The sequence below is a fragment of the Chiloscyllium plagiosum genome, chromosome 35 (genome assembly GCF_004010195.1).
Source record: "Chiloscyllium plagiosum isolate BGI_BamShark_2017 chromosome 35, ASM401019v2, whole genome shotgun sequence".
In the NCBI taxonomy this organism is placed as follows: Eukaryota; Metazoa; Chordata; class Chondrichthyes; order Orectolobiformes; family Hemiscylliidae; genus Chiloscyllium; species Chiloscyllium plagiosum.
Window position 1 is genome coordinate 516,493 of NC_057744.1, and position 18,456 is coordinate 534,948.

At 42.7% G+C, this 18,456-nt stretch overlaps 1 protein-coding gene across 2 annotated transcripts in view; it reads left to right on the top strand.

Moving 5' to 3' along the window:
- The window catches only part of LOC122540570 (rho guanine nucleotide exchange factor 12-like), a 140,755-nt gene that overhangs the window by 46,253 nt on the left and 76,046 nt on the right, over positions 1-18,456 (top strand). The window contains exons 10-22 of one of the 2 annotated variants that reach the window (XM_043676441.1): positions 10-70; positions 4,545-4,630; positions 6,661-6,795; positions 9,409-9,498; positions 9,584-9,694; positions 9,837-9,935; positions 10,975-11,017; positions 11,709-11,811; positions 13,003-13,143; positions 14,683-14,715; positions 15,047-15,164; positions 15,802-15,910; positions 16,000-16,200. In XM_043676441.1, coding sequence (XP_043532376.1) covers positions 10-70; positions 4,545-4,630; positions 6,661-6,795; positions 9,409-9,498; positions 9,584-9,694; positions 9,837-9,935; positions 10,975-11,017; positions 11,709-11,811; positions 13,003-13,143; positions 14,683-14,715; positions 15,047-15,164; positions 15,802-15,910; positions 16,000-16,200 — 1,330 coding nt within the window. The remainder of the gene's footprint in view (positions 1-9; positions 71-4,544; positions 4,631-6,660; positions 6,796-9,408; positions 9,499-9,583; positions 9,695-9,836; positions 9,936-10,974; positions 11,018-11,708; positions 11,812-13,002; positions 13,144-14,682; positions 14,716-15,046; positions 15,165-15,801; positions 15,911-15,999; positions 16,201-18,456) is intronic. The other variant, XM_043676442.1, reaches the window with a different exon arrangement.

Consider the following 18,456-nt stretch of genomic DNA (forward strand, 5'->3'; position numbering starts at 1 on the left):
TGTTTTCAGGATGGCTCAAGTTGTGTACGACACTCAGAATCATTATCAATTGTGGAAAGACTCACTGAAGGTAAGGATTTAAAATGTTGCTTGTACACTACCAAGAAGTGATGGTTAACATGTCACAGTCTTTACCTATAAAATTCCTCCTGTTCTGTTCTGAAACTTCTTTACTTCTTCAAAGTTTGTGAGAAGATTTGTAGCTCGGGTGCTCGTTGTTGTGGTTCTGTTCGCCGAGCTGGGAATTGCAGCAGACAGCTGGAACTGACAACCAGAAGCGGCAGATACAAATCACTATAAATGCCGGAGGAAAGATCACAGAAACGCTTCACAGGAGGCTCCCAAGCACTGAAGATGTCACCTAGACAGGGAACGAAACGTCTGCAACACAAATTCCCTGCTCGGCGAACAGAACTTCTTTACTTCTTTTGTAGTACAGATTCCACTGATAGGAATTTTGAGACATGTATTGCAGTGCTGGCCAGGCATCACAACAGGCAGATGAGATGCTGTTCTCCCCGTGCTGCATGCCTACCCTCCCTACTACACGCACACGCACGCAGCCCAGCACTGACTGTGCCTCCCACATGCTGTAAATGTCTACAAGTGATGTTTTGGATTGTCCTGACATCAGCAGCTTACATGTTTCCAGATGTTTGAGGCTGAAATATTTATACAAGATATTGCCGTGTATCATTTCAGGGTAACAATTAGAAATCAAATCCAGAGATCTGAAGCTGAGTTTGAGTTATCCACAGACTCTATTCCTGTGTCTTTACTGTCTGTCCTTTTGTTCCATTAATTCACCTGTTTTTGTTACAAATCTTGTATGGATTCAGAGAAAGTGGCTTTAATTTAGCTTTTCTTTCTGATTTTGACAATCCCTAATGCACTCTTAATGTTAACTGGTATTAATTATTGATGTTAATGTTATTAATGTTAAGAGGTATTAGTTATTGATCACGAAGATTCTGTCTGCCTCTGCCTTAAATAATATTTACAGGTTCTGCAGGAATCTTGAGGAAAGAAATTACAAAAGTTCACAACCATCTGAGAGAAAAAAATGTTTCCTCCTCTCTGTCTTAAATGGGCAACGCTTTATTTTTAAACAGTGACCCCTAGTTCTGGATTCTTCCATGTGAGGAAACCTCCATCTGCCCAGTGAACCCCCCTCAGGATCTTTATCTCCATTAAGCTACCTTTGACTCTTCTAAACTCGAGAGGATAGGGGCCTCGCCTATCTAGCTTTTCCTCGTAGACAATCTGCTCATTCCAGGGAAGACACTCTTGCATTGATCTGCTACCTATGGGCCATCTGCTTCAGGGGCTCTGCCATTTCAGTTGCTGCCTGGGAGAGGGGCTGGTGCTTTGATCTGAAGTCATTGATCACTGTGGGGCAAGGCAAGGTCCCAGCTCCAAAGTCATCGAGTCATACAGTACAGAAACAGGTCCTTCGGTGCAAATTATCTTCACTGATCAGACATCCCAATCTGATCTAGTCCCATTTGGCAGCATTTGGCCCATATTCCTCTAAACCCTTCCTCCTCTTATACCCATCCAGATGTCTTTTCAATGCTGTAATTGTATCTGCCTCAACCACTTCCTCTGGCAACTTGTTCCATACACACACCATCCTCTCCATGAAAAAGTTGTCCTTCAGGTCCTTTTTAAATCTTTCGCCTCTCACCTTAAACCTATGACCTCTAATTTTGGGCTACCCCATCCTAGGAAAAAGACCTTGACAATTCACCTTATCCATGCCCCTCAACATTTTATAAACCTCTTTAAGGTCATTCCTCAGTCTCTAATGCTGCAGGCAAAATAGCCCCAGCCAATTCAGCCTCTCCTTATAGCTCAAATCCTCTAGTACCAGCAACGTCCTTGTAAATCATTTCTGCACTCAAGTTTAACAACATTTTTCTTATTGACTGGCAACCAGAATTGTACATAATATTCCAAAAGTGGCCTCACCAATGTCCATGTACAGCCAATATCGTGTCCCAACTCCTATTCTCAGTATTATGACAAGCGAAGGCAAGCATACCAAATGCCGCCTTCACCACTCTGTCTGCCTGCAACTCCACTTTCAAGGAACTATGCACTTGCACCTCTAGGTTTCTTTGTTTGACAACACTCCCCAAGGCCCTATTAATTCTATAAATCCTGCCCTGGTTTGTCTTACCAAAATGTAATACCTCACATTTATCTAAATTAAGCTTTATCTGCCACTCAGTCCATTGTCTGCAAACTTACTAATCACATCTCCTGTATTCATATCCAGATCATTTCTACAAATGACAAAACGCCATGGACCCAGCACTGACCTTGTGGCACACCACTGGTCAGTCCAGTGGCCTCCAGTCTGAAAACTAACCCTCTACCACCATCCTCTGTCTCTTACCTTCAAGCCAGTTTTGTATCTAATTGGATAGCTCCCTCTGGATCCCATGTGATGTAACATTGCTAATCAGTCTACCATGTGGAACCTTGTCGAATGCTTTGGTGAACTTCATATGGACAACATCTACCGCTCTGCCTTATCTACCTTCTTTGTCACCTTTTCAAAAAACTCAGACAAATTAATGAAACACTATTTCCTATGAACAAAGCCATGCTTAGTATTCCTGTCGCTGGGACCATGTTGGCTGGTTCAGCTTAGGGCTGCCATGATTGCAAAGTGCTCAGTAAAATCCCCACTTGTTGAACGCCAGGGGTTTGTCCATACATTTGTGTTAGATTGAAGTTTCAGGATACACTTTGTGACCCTTAATTTGTCTAAAACTGTGCTGCATGTCAAAAAAAATGCCAAATGAAAATACAGTAAAGTTGTAAATAAGTGAAACATGTCTTTATTCAATTTGTTCACATCTGATAATGGCCTGACATTGTAAAAGGTAATGAGGAATTTTGTATGTGATCTGTGGAACAGCTTGGAAATCTTTCTCTGCTTTAGTGAGCTGTCATTCAGTTGAGTGTGATATTATTGTGGCATGTTATCCTTTGTGGCCCAGTGTCTTTTTCTGGGTCGCTTCCCCTTCCTACAGGATCGGATCAGAGATGGCAACATTCTCCACTCAAACTGTGTTAACACCGCCACCAGCAGGATAGACAGCTATTCTCCTCTTCCTTGCTCGGGAGAATACCTGCTTCTAGAATTGTTCCAGGATTTTGATCTTGTGCTTCAGAATGGTTGACAAACTGGACACTGAAAGCTCCCATTCTTTAGCACTCTGGTTTCTTTTCCCTTGTAACAGTTTTTTCATTTGCTACATCAGCTTCAATTTCTCTCTGATCAACAACACTTTTTCTACTTTTTCACAGGCTTAACCATACTTAAGGCTGCTCACATCCTTTCACTTGGAGATCTTGTTGCCTAATGATAGCTTGTCCAGGAATCCATGATATTGTGCCCTTGTGTGATCTCTTTATCTGGTTGGTTGACTTAAACAAGTAAATCAAGAATTAGCAGGATTTCAGCTGATCATGACCATTGTTCTGTTAGATTTGCTGTTCTGCCAATGGGGGTGATCAATGACTTCATATCTTGGAATTTTGTCATCCTCAAATTGGATGATTCTGATTTCACTGTACCTTTGCTTAAGTAGGTACTTAATCACGTTATGTTGTAGCTTTTAAGCTTTCGTTAATTGTTTAACCTCGCTTAGGTTATAGTAGATTAAATACTGACCTCTAACATGAACAAAACAACGACATTTCCTTTTCCCTCTGCACCAGAATCTGAATTTTGTTCTCTTATGCACTCCATTAATGATCTCTTGCTGTCTTTCTCTCTTGTATCTCTCTCCCTTTCTGCTCTCTCTATTTTTGAAAAGCAGTGCAACAGGAAACACCATACATATGTTTTTGGGAGGGAGCACAGAATAATTGCTAGTACCGGAGATAAAAGAGGGTACCAAGTCAGCTCTGCAGTCATTCCTCCTCAAATGTGCACCCCTGAGTATTTCACTGCCTCCCTTGTTATTCCCTTGTAAAGGAATTTATGAACTGAGGATCTCCCGGGAGACAATCCCACATCAAACCCCCTTCTCCTGTTTGATGTTTTCCAATCTCTCTTTAACTTAAGTGATCATTGTATATCAGTGCCAACTGTTTATACTCTGTCACTGAGCACTTGTAGCAACATGGTACTGGCATCTTTTAGCAAAGAAGGTAATTCACGGAGAGTTTCCCAGAATCTGCAAATGATTGCCACATGCATAATATTCAGAGAAGAAAACTTTTGATGACAGTAGTTAGTTCTTGGCATAAAATTGATTCTGCTGGATGCGGTGGGCAGAATGGTTTGAGTTTGGTGCCATGTCCCAGAAGCTGTTGAGTGGATTGTTTGCTGTCTTGGACTGTTGCTGAGCTTGTGATTCACTGTAGTTCACCCATACTTTGATTCTCCAGAGATTGGCATGTAATGCCTAGTTCAGCATAGACTCATTGGGCCAAATGATCTTCCATATGCCTTTAATGAGTCTTCATTTAAGTTAAGATGTTTATTTTAGTCTTGTCCTGAACCTTTCCAATTTGTGTGTCAGATGGAGGAGAGTGGGAACATGATCTGCAATCCCAGAGTGAGAATATGGGGACAGACAAAAGCCAGAGTTCATTCAACCGTGCAGAGGTAAGGATTGCCACAGGCTGATAAACCTACAATCTTCACCCCACTCTTTAATGTTAGTTTAGTGTTTTAAAATTCTTAACACTGACAAAATGATAATTTTAAAATTTTGAGCTTTTATTTTGCTGGCAAGTCATTTGTTGTTAAATGTGCAATTTGTGGTAATTTGCATTCATACTAAACGTGGAGTTTATTAATGTACAGTTTATCCACCAGACAGGCACCAAACCATTTTACTAATGAAACATGCAGAAGTATTTAACTAGGTAAAATTTATATGGAATAAATAGGATTTGAAAGCTCATTTTACCCTTTCTAGTCTGTGCTAATGCATGGTTTTTGGGGGTGTGGGGTGTTACTCTGCCAGTTTAATGCCATAGATCTCGGTTTATTTAACAACATCGCAAGTGTCACTATGGACTCTTTCCAAACTTTCAGTCTCTTAGACTTGAAGCAACATGAGTGGAATGCCAGAAGCAAAGAGGCCTGGGATGCAGGGAAACCTGGCTGCCTGGATACAGAATTGGTTGGCCCATAGAGGGTCGTGATAGATGGAAAGTATTCTGCCTGGAGCTCAGTGACCAGTGGTGTTCCGCAGGGATCAGTTCTGAGAATTCTGCTGTTTGTGATTTTTAGAAATGACTTGGGTGAGGAAGCGGAAGGCTGAGTCAGTAAATTTGCCGATGACCTGAAGGTTGGTGGAGTTGTGGATAGTGTGGAAGGCTGTAGTAGGTTGGAACAGGACATTGATAGGATACAGAAATGGGGTGATAAGTGGCAGATGGAGTTCAACCTGGAAAATTGTGAAGTGATTCAATTTGGAAGATTGAATTTCCATGCAGAATACAGGATTAAAGCTAGTGTGGAGGAGCAGAGGGATTTTGGTGTTCATGTCCATAGATTCCTCAAAGTTGCCACCCAAGTTGATAGGGTTGTTAAGAAGGCATATGGTATGTTGGCTTTCATTAGCAGGGGGATTGAGTTTAAAAGCAGCAAGGCTATGCTGCAGCTCTGTAGAACCCTGGTTAGACCACACTTGGAATATTGTATTCAGTTCTGGTCATCTCATTTTAGGAAAGATGTGGAAGCTTTCGAGAGAGTGCAGAGAGATTTACAGGATGCTGCCTGGACTAGAGGGCATGCGTTATGAAGAAAGGCTGAGGGAGCTCAGGCTTTTCTCACTGAAGCGAAGAAGGATGAGAGGTGACTTCATAGAGGTGTTCAAGATGATGAGAGGCATAGATAGAGTGGAAAGCCAGAGACTTTTTCCCAGGTTGGAAGTGTCTGTCATGAGAGGGCAAAGTTCTTATGTAACTGGAGAAAGGTTTAGATGAGATTTCAGAGGCAAGTTATTTACACAAGTGGTGGGTGCATGGAATGCACTGCCAGCAGTGGTGGTAGAGTCAGATTCTTTAGGGACATGTAAGCCACTCTTGGATAGGTACAATGAAAGGTATGTAGGTTAGTCTGATCTTAGAGTAGGATAAAAGGTTGGTACAACAGAGGGCTGAAGGGCCTGTACTGTGCTGTAGTGTTCTATGAATTTTAGGTGTAGCTCAGGGATATTTGTGGATTTATGGATAGATACAGAGGTTCCAGACAGAAATGAAGAGAAATAGATCACCAGGTGAATGTGATGCTGAACTCCAAGGGCTGCAGCTTAACATTTGCAAGAAATTAAAGCTGAAGCTATCCAATTCTTCCTTCCTAACATGACATATCATCATTCCTTCAGTATGGCTGTGTAAAAGTTTTGTGGATGTTCCTACAGTTGTGGACCACAGCAGTTTACTGAGTGAGCTGGTTGCCACCTCCTCCGGGGCAGTTAGAGATGGGCAGTTAATATCAGTGTTGTTCTGAATATCTGTTACTGTTAGCTCCCGGAACCATAAAATGTCAGTTTAAACTTTGTTGCTGTGGAAATACTGTGTCAATGAGCTTGTCTTTGTGTTTCACTTTTATGTGTTTACTTCTATTCTGTCCAGTTTGACACGTGCTAAATATTCTAAAGATCTTTCCTTTTTTTTTCTCAGTCTACAATAACCAGCCCATCTCCCCCAAGTGATAGTCAACATTACAGAGACAGTCTGAGCAACAGTCCCAAGACCTCCCCAAAAGATGCTGGCAGCTTCTGTGAGAATATGGACATTGATGAAAACCAGGACTGGGTATGTTTTGAAAGGCTCTGACTAATCAATATGCTTCTGTTATGACTATCACTGCTTCTAACAAAGTTGGAAATATTGAACATGCTCAGCAGTAGCAAACGTGTGTACCATCTACAAGGTGCACTGCAGAAATTCACCAAGGCTCTTTAGGCATTACCTTACAAACCCACAACTGGCACCTTCTAGAAGGACAGTGGCAGCAGATACATGCAAACACCACCACCTGCAAGTTCCCGTCCAAGCTACACAGCATCCTGATTTGCAAGTATATTAATGTTCCTTCAGCACGACTGGGTCAAAATCCTGCAATTCTCTCCCTAAGGGCATTGTCAGTCTACCTACAGCACATGGATTGCAGAGGTTCAAGAAAGCATTTCCCAACACCTTGTCAAGGGCAACTAGGGACAGGCAATAACTAATGGCCCAGCCAGTGACCATGGTGACTCAGTGGTTAGCACTGCAACCTCACAGCGCCTGGGGCCCAAGTTCGATTCCACCGTCTGGCGACACTGTGGAGTTTGCATATTCTCCCTGTGTCCACGTGGATTTCCTTCGGGTGCTCCAGTTTCCCCCCAACAGTCCAATGATGTGCAGGTTAGGTGGATTGGCCATGCTAAATTGCCCGTTATGTCCAGGGATGTGTAGGCGAGGTGGATTAGCTATGGGCAGTACAGAGTCACAGGGGTAGGATGGGGTAGTGAGTTTGGATGGAATGTGCTTAGAAGGTTGGTGTGGACTCGATAGACTAAATAGCCTGCTTCCACCCTGTAGGGATTCTATGATTCTATAAAACCACATTCAAGGAATGAAGAAAAATAATCCCAAAACATTTTTAAAGTTGCCTTCTCCTCCTTGAGATGAAATCTAAATTGTGTTGAAATGTGTCCCTGTAGAAAATTCATTTTCCTGTTCGGCTGTGGCTAGAATCATAAGAACGAGGAGCAGGAGTAGGCCGTCCGGCCCTTCGAGCCTGCTCTGCCATTCAGTAAGATCATGGCTAATCTTTTTGTGGCCTCAGATCCACTTAACCCACCCTCTCACCGTTACCCTTAATTCCTTTATTTTTCAAAAAAAAATCTACCTTAGCTTTAAAAACATTTACTGAAGTAGCGTCAACTACTTCCCCAGGCAAGGGATTCCATATATTCACAACCCTCTGGGTGAAGAAGTTCCTTCTCAGTTCAGTCCTAAATCTGCTTCCTCTAATCTTGAGGCCATGCCCTCTTGTCCTAGCTTCATCTACCAGTGAAAACATCCTCTATACTTCTACCTTATCTATCCCCTTCATAATTTTACATGTTTCTGTAAGATATCCCCTCATTCTTCTGAATTCCGATGAATATAATCCCAATCTACTCGGTCTGTTCTCATAATCCAACCCCCCCAACTCCAGAATCAACCTAGTGAACCTCCTCTGCACCCGTTCCAGTGCCAGTACATCCTTTCTCAAGTAAGGAGGCCAAAACTGCACACACTACTCCAGGTGCCTCACCAGCACCCTATACAGCTGCAACATAACCTCTCTGCTTTTAAACTCAACCCTTTTAGCAATGAAGGACAAAATTCCATTTGCCTTCCTAATTACTTGTTGTACATGCAGACCAAACTTTTGTGATTCATGCACAAGGACACCCAGGTCCCTCTGCATAGCAGCATGCTGTAACATTTTACCATTCAAGTAATAATCCTTTTTACTGTTACTCCGACCAAAATATATGACTTCACATTTATTAACATTGTATTCCAACTGCCAGACCTTTGCCTATTCACTCACTGTATCTGTGCTGCTCTGCAAAGTTTCAAAGTGGCACACTTTGCTGTGCCACTCCTCTTATGTCATCTGCAAACTTTGAGACCGTACATGTCCCCAACTCCAAATCATCAATATGAAATGCAAATAATTGTGGTCCCAACACTGATCCCTGATGGACACAACTAGTCATTATTCACCAGCCAGAATAGCACTCATTATTCCCACTCTTTGCTCCCTATTAGTTAACCAATCCTCTGCAGCAGCCTCTTGTGCAGCATTTGTCGAAGGCCTTCTGGAAATCTAGGTACACTGTCCACTGGGTTCCTATTGTTCACCTTGCTCCATATGTCTTCATAGAATTCCAAAAGATTTGTCAAGCATGACCTGCCCTTCGTGAACCCATGCTGCGTCTGTCCAACGGGACAGGTTCTTCCGCAATGTCTTGCTATTTCTCCCTTTAATAATTGGCTCAAGCATCATCCCCACTTCAGAGGTTAAGCTAACTGGTTTATAATTCCCCTCTTTTTGTCTACCTCCCTTTTTAAACAGTGGCTTCATATTTGCTAAGCGTTTCCAATCATGCTACATAGCGTGAAGGAGATTGACAGTGTGTCTTTGTTAACAGTGACATTGTGGATAAGTGCAGGTAGATACAGAGAAGCATCACATTGAAATGACAACAGTAGAGCCTGATGCTGCTTAGCCCATTTCTTGGTCTCTCCTGAAGTATCTGGGAATAGCTTCACTGTGTTAGGGAGAAGGAGGAGGGGAGCAGAGTTTAACGAGAGCAGAGTTATTGTCAATGTAAAATATCTTGTAGTGAGCTGTTCGGTTAAATTTGTGTTACTTTCGTCTTGAAGGATTCTATGTCCCCAGCACTTAATAGTCCGCAGATTGGAGCACAGATAATTGGAGCAGAAGATGATGATTTTGACACTGAAGTTGAGCAGGTGAGTGGTTGACTTTGAGCTTCCAGCCTGATGGCACCCAATGAGGAAACTGTTGTGACCGAAACCCTATCTTCCCTTGTTGCAGATCGACGTTCAGTGCGACTGTTTTCAATCCATTGAGTCCGTGAAGTCTCGGCCTGCGCATCTCGTTGCATTCTTACATCATGTTGTGTCCCAGTTTGATGCAGCCCCATTGGTGAGTTTTGGTTTGGATGGGAATGGTTGTGGTATTGGTTGGGGTCAGTATGGAAGGTGTTGATGAGGGTGGGTACTGCAGTTACAAGGTGGCATAGATCTTTTTTGGTGAGATTTGGTGAATGTTACTGTTTTCCCTGCAGCTCTGTTATCTTTATGCCGATCTCTATAATCATACGAACCCAAAGGACCATCGTCGAGTATTTGTGGAGTTCTGTCATTTGTTTCTGGAGAAGGGTTCGGTGAGTCTCTTGTACCATATCAATGGTTGCAGCAGAGTTCGCGTAGCATTGAAGGAGGCTGTTTGTCTGTCAAGTCTTTGTCAGTCCATCATATAAAAATTCAGTTGGTGTCATTTCCCTATTCTATCTTTGTAGCCATGTCTCTACAATTTCCTTTTCCTTATTCCATGTTTCAACATCCACCACCCTCAAAGAGCAGGTTCCAGGCAATCAGTTTAACATATCTGTTCAGTAACGCCCATAATGCATGTAATAAAACAAGGGAGTTGTGTCTCATGATGATTGTCGAACTCTTGGTAAAAAGGGTAGGCAACATCTGGAATAATATTGAGACACTGCCTCCTGATTTTTCAATAAGGTCAGTTTTTGGAGGTTCTGAATTCTGAAGAAATGAGGAATTAGGAGTAATCGGGTGTAATGATGTGACTGAGGGTCCCTGCACTGTACCTGTGTGTGTTGCAGTGCTCAGCTTTGATCCCTCACTTCCTTTTCTGTTTAGCTGTTGCTCCTGAACTCCCACTGATGCTGGGGTAGCCTTTTCCCCATCGGGCTGGAGGACTTGTTATTCCCTACAGGCCATCATAGTGAGTGGCCAACCTTCCCAATGCTCTGAGAGGGTGGTGATGGGTTTACTACTTTAGTGAGTTGCAATCACTGGCTTTTCCTGACTGGCCTCATGATCTAAAGCAATCACAAGTAGGTAGTCATGGAGGTTAGGTGGAAGGAGGTTGTGACGTTGAGTGTGTGTGAGTGGGTCTACAATCCATTCCACTTTTTATACAACTTTAAAATCCTGTTGGCTATTTCAACCACTTCTTGATGTATGGACCAATTATAATGTTTAGCACTTGTGACAATGCACATACAAGCTGCACCTAACCCTAATCTTTAAGCTATTTTCTCAACATGTGCAAATAAAGGAGTCTGCATTTCGGCTTTCGGCAATAACTAATCCCAAATGTTTGTTCTTTGCCTCTCACCTTGTTCCACACCTGCTGTGTTCACTAGACCTTGAATATCATCTCATTTTCTTCCTTAGAATCTCAAAGTTCAAGTTCCAGAATGGATCAGCACAGAGCTGGGTAAGTTTCCAACATCACCTTTTTGCAGTTGATGTAGGTTCACTGTATTAGAAGAAAGTTAGCTTATGAAACAAAATTGACATGCACAAACAATTCTCTCCCACTTTGCTGGCAGTTTACAGTAGGAAATGTTTTCTTAATCTTTGGTATTTTATGTGGGGTGTCTGCAGTGTGGACAATGTGCAAGATAGACGCCCCCTGAAAAAAAACATAAAAGAAGCTCACTACCACCTTCAGGAATGGAAAGTAAATGCTGGCTCATCCAATGGCATCTACATCCCATGATTAAATTTTTAAAAGCTTAATGTTTGCACCAACAGAATAACTGTAGGGATGGCACTTCAGGCAATCAGAAGCACAGTCCCTAGTGGCACTCTGACAATGCTAGTCAGGTTCACTGCAATCAGCCAACTCTGCACAGGTCAGGGTCCATCTCTGGTTTCTCTTGTGTGTATTGCTGAGCCATTCTTGAGTTTGTCAACTTCAGTAGATGTCTTCACCCTCTGAAAAATTGAGTTAAATAACTGCTGAGGTTTTGTAGCCTGTTGTGTGTTGGTACTTGTGCTTTTTGTGTCAGCAACTTGCTGTTTTACACATGTAACTTGCTGTCTGAATGAAGTGGTGAATTCATTGAACCAATGGTGAAATATATGAACATAATTGCCCCATCCTGTTTAATCCAACCTTTCAGAGAGGAAGAGAGGAGATCTTACTGAGGAAATGCAGCGAAGCTACATGCAGGGAATGCAGGCCAGTGTCCTATCTGATGTTAAGACACATCTGGAAGATTTCAGGTAATAGTGTTTCTAATTAACTTGTTCATAGATGTTAATATACACATCTGGAAGAGGTAGGACTTAAACCTAGGCCGCCTGACGCAGTGACATAGACACTGCTACTACACCATAAGAGCCTAAGGTTTTGGTAAATGTTGTTAATTTAACCTATTTTTCTAATCGAACTATTCAGAGACGTTATTACATACCTTTCGAGCAGGTGGGCCTTTGAACCTGGGCCTCCTGGTCCAGGGGTAGGGACATTACCTCTGTACCACAAGAGGCCATCTTCCATTGAAATTAAGCACCATCAGCTATTGCGGTGGGATTTGAACACCGAGCATTAGTTGTGGACTTTTGAGTTACTAATGTAGTGACATTGCCACTACACCATCTGCCCTGTAAGTTTGCAGGTAAATGATTAATGTCAAGATTGGATGCAGCTGTTTGAGTCATGAGCAACAACTCTATTCACTGAAATGAGGCTCAACTACATAGTGGAAAAAGAACACAAATTGCTCAAGGCGTGCATTTCTGGTTAGACTGCGGGTGTAGTGCAGTTTTGCTCTTCATATCTCAGGAAATATCTTATTGTCATGAGAGGGAAGGTTCACCAGAATCATTCCTGGAATGGCAGGGTCTATCCTGTGAAGATAGATTGGGGATATACAGCCTGTATTCTTTGGAGTTTGGAAGGATAAGAAGTGATCTCATAGACCATAAAAATAATTAAAGAGAGAGACAGAGTAGAAGCAGGCAAGTAATTTTTCTTGATTTGGAAGTCTAGAACCAGGGGACGCAATTTAAAAATAGTTGGAATGACACTCTTGTCCTAGGTGAAAAATTATTTTACTGAGCAGATTTTGAACCTTTGGAATTCTCTGCTGCAGCGGGCTGTGGAAGCTCAGTCTTTGTGTATGTTTTAAGGTAGGGATTGATTGATTAATTTCTAATTCAGTGGTGCACAGGATTAAGGGGATGAAGTGAGTAAAATGCATTGAAGTGTTCAATCATTCATGATTGTATTGAATTTGGAGGTGACAGGGTTGAAGGGCTGAATGGCCTACTGCTGTTAATAGTTCCCCATCCCGACTCTCCAGCATCGTTCACATCCTGCTATCCACACGCAGTGTATGCTGGTTATTTTAAAGCTGCTTCCAAGAGGATTAAATGTAATTGCCACTAATCTGTGCCTTGCTTTTCCAACAGACAAAAGAGGAACATGGGAATGACTATCGCAGAGAATGAGTTGGCAAAGTTAGATCGGGAACGAATGCATGATCGTGTGTCAGCAGAACAGAAAGAGCGGTTGCATGCAGAGCACTTGTTACTGAAGATTGATGATGTTTTGTGAGTAGTATTTCAAATTTCAGTCCTTAACTGGCCTTCAGTAATGAACTTTCAGACAATCGACAGATGCTGAGCACCACTTATTGCCATGGACACCTTTTTACCTGTTAGGTTGGTCTCTTAAGATTCAATTGGCTGAACCATGACCAACTGGTGTTAAGGCCTTGCTGATATTCTTTGCAACTCTTGTTGTCTAGATTCTCAGCCACTCAATTGCTGATAGATTTTCCTCCCATCAACACCCATTTAAAAAATTTTGCATGTACCATTTTACATACAAGTGCATCTTTTTCTCCACAGAATTTCTACCTTCTCTGATCCCTCCTACCTCTGGACTAGTCTTTTAATCTAGTGCTGTTTTTGTTAGAACCCTCGCTGACTTCTATTTTTTTAATAATTTCTGGTTTAGAGTGATGAGCAGAGAGCTGAAGGTGACTTTTGGACTGAAAAAAAGAGAACAAGCAAACTGATATTTGTTTATGAAGCCAGGCCTGGATTTTAATTGCAAGTTGATTTTTGTTAAAAGTGCTGGATAGAGGCAGATGTTTGAATGGTAATAGGAGCCTCATAGGAAGACAACCAGTCTAACAAAGGCCAAAGTTTGAACTGCTTTTTAAGCTGTGTACAAGTCAGGGGGATTTTGGTTACAACAGCTACAAGGTGGAGGTTTTGTTGTTCCCTGGTTGTTCTCTCATTACCAATTTATTGGAAGTTCAGAAAATAGAATCTTAGTTATAAGAATTAAATGAATATTCTTTCAAGCTTACTGGGAGCTATCTGTAGACACTGCCTGAGAGAAATCAAGCAAGATGCAATTTCATGTGATGATATGGATTCTGAAGACTGCTTAAGGGAACTGACCAGTTACACCTCACTTTAGTTTCCATTGAATTTCTTCCTTAACTGTTTGCCTGTCCTTATAATAGTATTGGAGCTAAAACCGTAAAAGATTGTGTTTAAATAGTCATTAATTCGGTTGCCTTGTAGTTTAGGTTTGCTCTGCTAAAGCTACTGTATTAATAATAAATTGTTAAATCTTTTGTTAAAGCTATAAACCTGGTGGCTGGTGTCAGTTATTTACCAAGTCTGGTAAAGAAGCATTGGGGTTAATTTTGAGGGTCAATGTGTCTTTTATTTTTACTGTGTTGCAAATAAAGGGACAGGGTGGCTGTTTTGATTTGGCTGTCCGTCTCTGTTGTAATATTTGTCCTCTCTGCTCCTTGTTTCTCTTTACTCAAGTTTTACCCCAGTATCTGACTCTTCCTATCAAATTAGTTGAAACCCTTCCCCCAGGGTATACCTCTCCAGGATGACATTTGATCCGGGGTTGTTGAGGAGCAGCCTGTCTAGGTCTCCCAGCACCCAGAAAATTCAATGCTATGCTTCTTGCACCATTTCTTCAGTGACACATCGATGTGGTGTTTTTACCCATTTTCAAGAAGCCTCAATGCATAGTTCCTTACTGTTTTCATATGCAGGACTTTTCATGTATATTATTAAGACTGAATTATTTAATTACTTTATTTCTTTGCTTTTCAGGATGAACTTATCTCCCTCTGAGGAAGATCGAAGGTAAGTTTATCAAATTCCTGCTTGTTGATATTATCCTATTCTGTTTAGCAGCAAGACTGGAATCTGCTTGATTTAATCATCCCATAATTTCAGTATTTGCACCGTAGTATTTATTGAGTGTTATAATCACAATTCAAAACATTTCAAATAAAACTGAAGACCTTTATTCAGGTCAAAATGGTTTTGGCCAAAATTGGCATAGAAACTCCTTTGGCAGCTCCAGCAGCCTGTCATCATCTTATTGATCAAAGACTCATCATCTGTGTCCTTAAGTTTCTGGTGATTCATGACAGTTTGTGTCGGCTCTCATTCTGATTATCCTTCCATGTAGCAATTCCATTAGTGATGTGATCCTCATCTACATGAAACACCTGGGTGTGAAAGTGAAGGATTCAAGGAACTTGGACAGAGATCGCAGAATAAGAGTTGCATTCTTCCCAAAAAAGAAGGTTGGTTTCTGTATTTTTACACCACTTTTGCATTTGAGACTGGGGCATTTGCCTAGTTCTGTAATTCCCTGTTTGATTTCACGTCCAGTTTGGGGTGGTAGGGAGATGTTTATTTCTAGTTTCTGGTGTTCAGCATATTTGGTTTGGATTAGATTACTTACAGTGTGGAAACAGGCCCTTCGGCCCAACAAGTCCACACCGATCCGCCGAAGCGCAACCCACCCATACCCCTACATTTACCCCTTTAACCTAACACTACAGGCAATTTAGCCTGGCCAATTCACCTGACCTGCACATCTTTGCAACTGTGGGAGGAAACCGGAGCACCCGGAGGAAACCCACGCAGACACGGGGAGAATGTGCAAACTCCACACAGTCAGTCGCCTGAGTCGGGAATTGAACCCGGGTCTCTGGCGCTGTGAGGCAGCAGTGCTAACCACTGTGCCACCGTGCCGCCCACATGAGGAGGGGCACTTTGCTTTGATGTTGAGGGAAGCATTAGGTTCCAGTTTGGAGAGAGAAGCAGGAAGTTGTGTGTTCTGGTAACAGTTACTGGGTGAACAGAATAATATTTTGTTTGTGCTGGTCCAGAGTTTAAGGTTCCCATCAAATTGTGTTTTTTTTTCTCCACCAATAGCCAAGTATTAAGAAGGAGAAGGAGTCGGTGAAAGATGATGACAAAAAGAAACGGTTCCAGAGCATCCTGGATCCAATTCGTCGCACAAGCAAACAGGATCGTAGTGCCAGTAAGTGCAAATCTGAGAAAAGAAGGCCTTTTCAGCTTTTAATATAGGGGCAGAGAGCCCCAAGACTGACGTGTGATCTGTTTGTCTAGTTGAAAAGGCCAGGTTACTGTACCAAAAGCAGATGGGACCATACAACCGCTCACTTTCACATTCTGATCACAATGAGAGAACTAAACCCAGCCCATTCTTCAGTGAGGGGAGTGATGCAAACCATCAGCCTGCAGCAGTTGGACTGGCAGGGTCAGCATTGAGTACCTCTGTCCATGATGGGGTTCCGGAGAATGATACAGGTAAAAATGCATTACCAATTTATCCCACACTATCATGCACCAAGCCATAAGATCATAACATATTGGGGCAGAATTAGACCATTCGGCCTATCAAGTCTGCTCCACCATTTAATCATGGCTGATATGTTTCGCAACCCAGTTCTATGACCTTCTCCCCGTAACCCTTGATTGCTTTACTAATCAAGAGCCTAACTATCGCTGTATTAAATTAATTCAATGACATTGCCATAGAAGGCTGTGGAGGCCATGAGTTCCACAGATTAACCAGCCTCTAGCTGATGAAATTCCTCCTTATCTACCTCTGAAGGATGTCCCTTCACGCTGAGGCTGTGCCCTCGGACCCTAGTCTCTCCGACAAATGGAACCATTTTTTCCATGTACACTCTATCCTGGCCTTTAATTTTCAGTGAGATCCCCCTCCACATCCTTCTAAACTCCAAGTACAGACCTAGAGTCCTCTATGGTTCCTCATGTGACAAGCCCTTCACATGTAAACCTCCTCTAGATTCCCTTCAACTAGCACATCTTTCATTAGATACAAGGCCCAAAACTGCTCTCAGTATTCCAAATCCGGTCTAACCAGAACCCTATACAGTTTTAGGAGTACATCTCTGCTCTGGTATTCGAGCCTGCTTGAAATGAATGCTAACGTTGTATTTGCCTTTCTAATTGTCAACTGAACCTGCATGTTAACGTAAACCGAATCCTGAACTAAGACTCGTAAGGCCCATTGAGCTTCAGGTTTCTGAAGCCTTTCCCTTTCCCTGTTTAGAATATAGTCTGTGCCTCTATTCCAACCGAGGTGCATAAACTCTCACTTTCCCATGTTGTATTCCATCTGCCACTTCTTTGCCTACTCACCTAGCATGTCCAAGTCATTCTGCAGCCTCACAACCTCAACACTACCGGTCCCTTCACTTATCTTTGCGACTAAGTTTGCAGATGATACAATGTCCTCAGTTCCTTCATGCAGATTATTCATGTATAAGGTGGGTAAGCTGTGGTCCCAATACAGATCCCTGTGGAATTCCACTAGTCACAGCATTCCATCCTGAAAAAGACCCCTTTATCCCATTGGTCTGCCTTCTGCCAGTCAGCCAATCCTCTATCCATGCCAGTACATTTGTCCTTCACTCTCTGCTCCCTCATCAAGTTTACCTCATTACGCATCACCAAATTTGGAATTGCCTGTTCTCTAATGGGCTCTACCACAAACTGTTCCAGGAAACGATGTCATCGACATTCCACAAATTTCTTTTCTTGAGGTAGGCTACCGTTTTGATTTTCCCAGTCCACCTGCATACTGAAGTCCTCCACGACAGCTGGATCTTAGTTCTCCCTGTCCAAGCTCCTGTGCTGCCGAGATGAGCTATCTTGAACCTGGGCAGCAAGCAGGCAACATAGCCTTTGGGACTTTCGATCCTGACCACAGAACAGTGTCTGTATCCCTGACTGTACTTTACCTGATTATAATTATAGTTCACTTTTCTCCCTCCTTTTGAATAGCTGCTTGCTATGCAGTTTGCTCGTCTTCCCTACAGCCCCCACTCTCACCCACACGTGGACCAAGAATCTCAAACCTGTTAGACAAGCTCAAGGCCGAGACTCATTCAGCATTACCTCCTGGATCCCTCTACCTGCCTCGCTTGTACACCCTCACACCCTCCTGTTCCTGACCACTGATTGAATTTCATGAAGTTAATCCAAAGGGTTTGACTGCCTCCTGAGACAGCATCCAGGTACCTCTTCCCCTCTCTGATGTTAAAATCAAGTAGGCGAAAGTGAGGATTGCAGGTGCTGGAGATTAGAGTCGAGCGTGTGGTGCTGGAAAAGCACAGCAGGTCAGGCAGCATCCAAGAAGCAGGAAAATCGACGTTTCGGGCATAAGTCCTTCATCAGGAATGCCCAAAACATAGATTTTCCTGCTCCTCGGATGCTGCCTGACCTGCTGTGCTTTTCCAGCACCACACGCTCGAACCCCCTCCCTGATGTGTTGCAGTGTTCGAAGCTGAAACTCCAGCTCATCAACTCTGAACTGGAGTTCCTCCAAGCAATCAACACTTGTTACAGAGGTGGCCATTTTGAACCACAAGCATTTAGAGGCATGAACCTTTCTTTTCACTTGTATCTCTCAATACCTGCCTCTTTTCTTCCTTATTTCTCTCCCCATCTTTTCTCTTTCTCATCCGCATCCCCCGCACTCTTTCTTTTCACCTCTCTCACCTCTCCCTCTCCCCCTCTCTCTCTCTCTCCCTC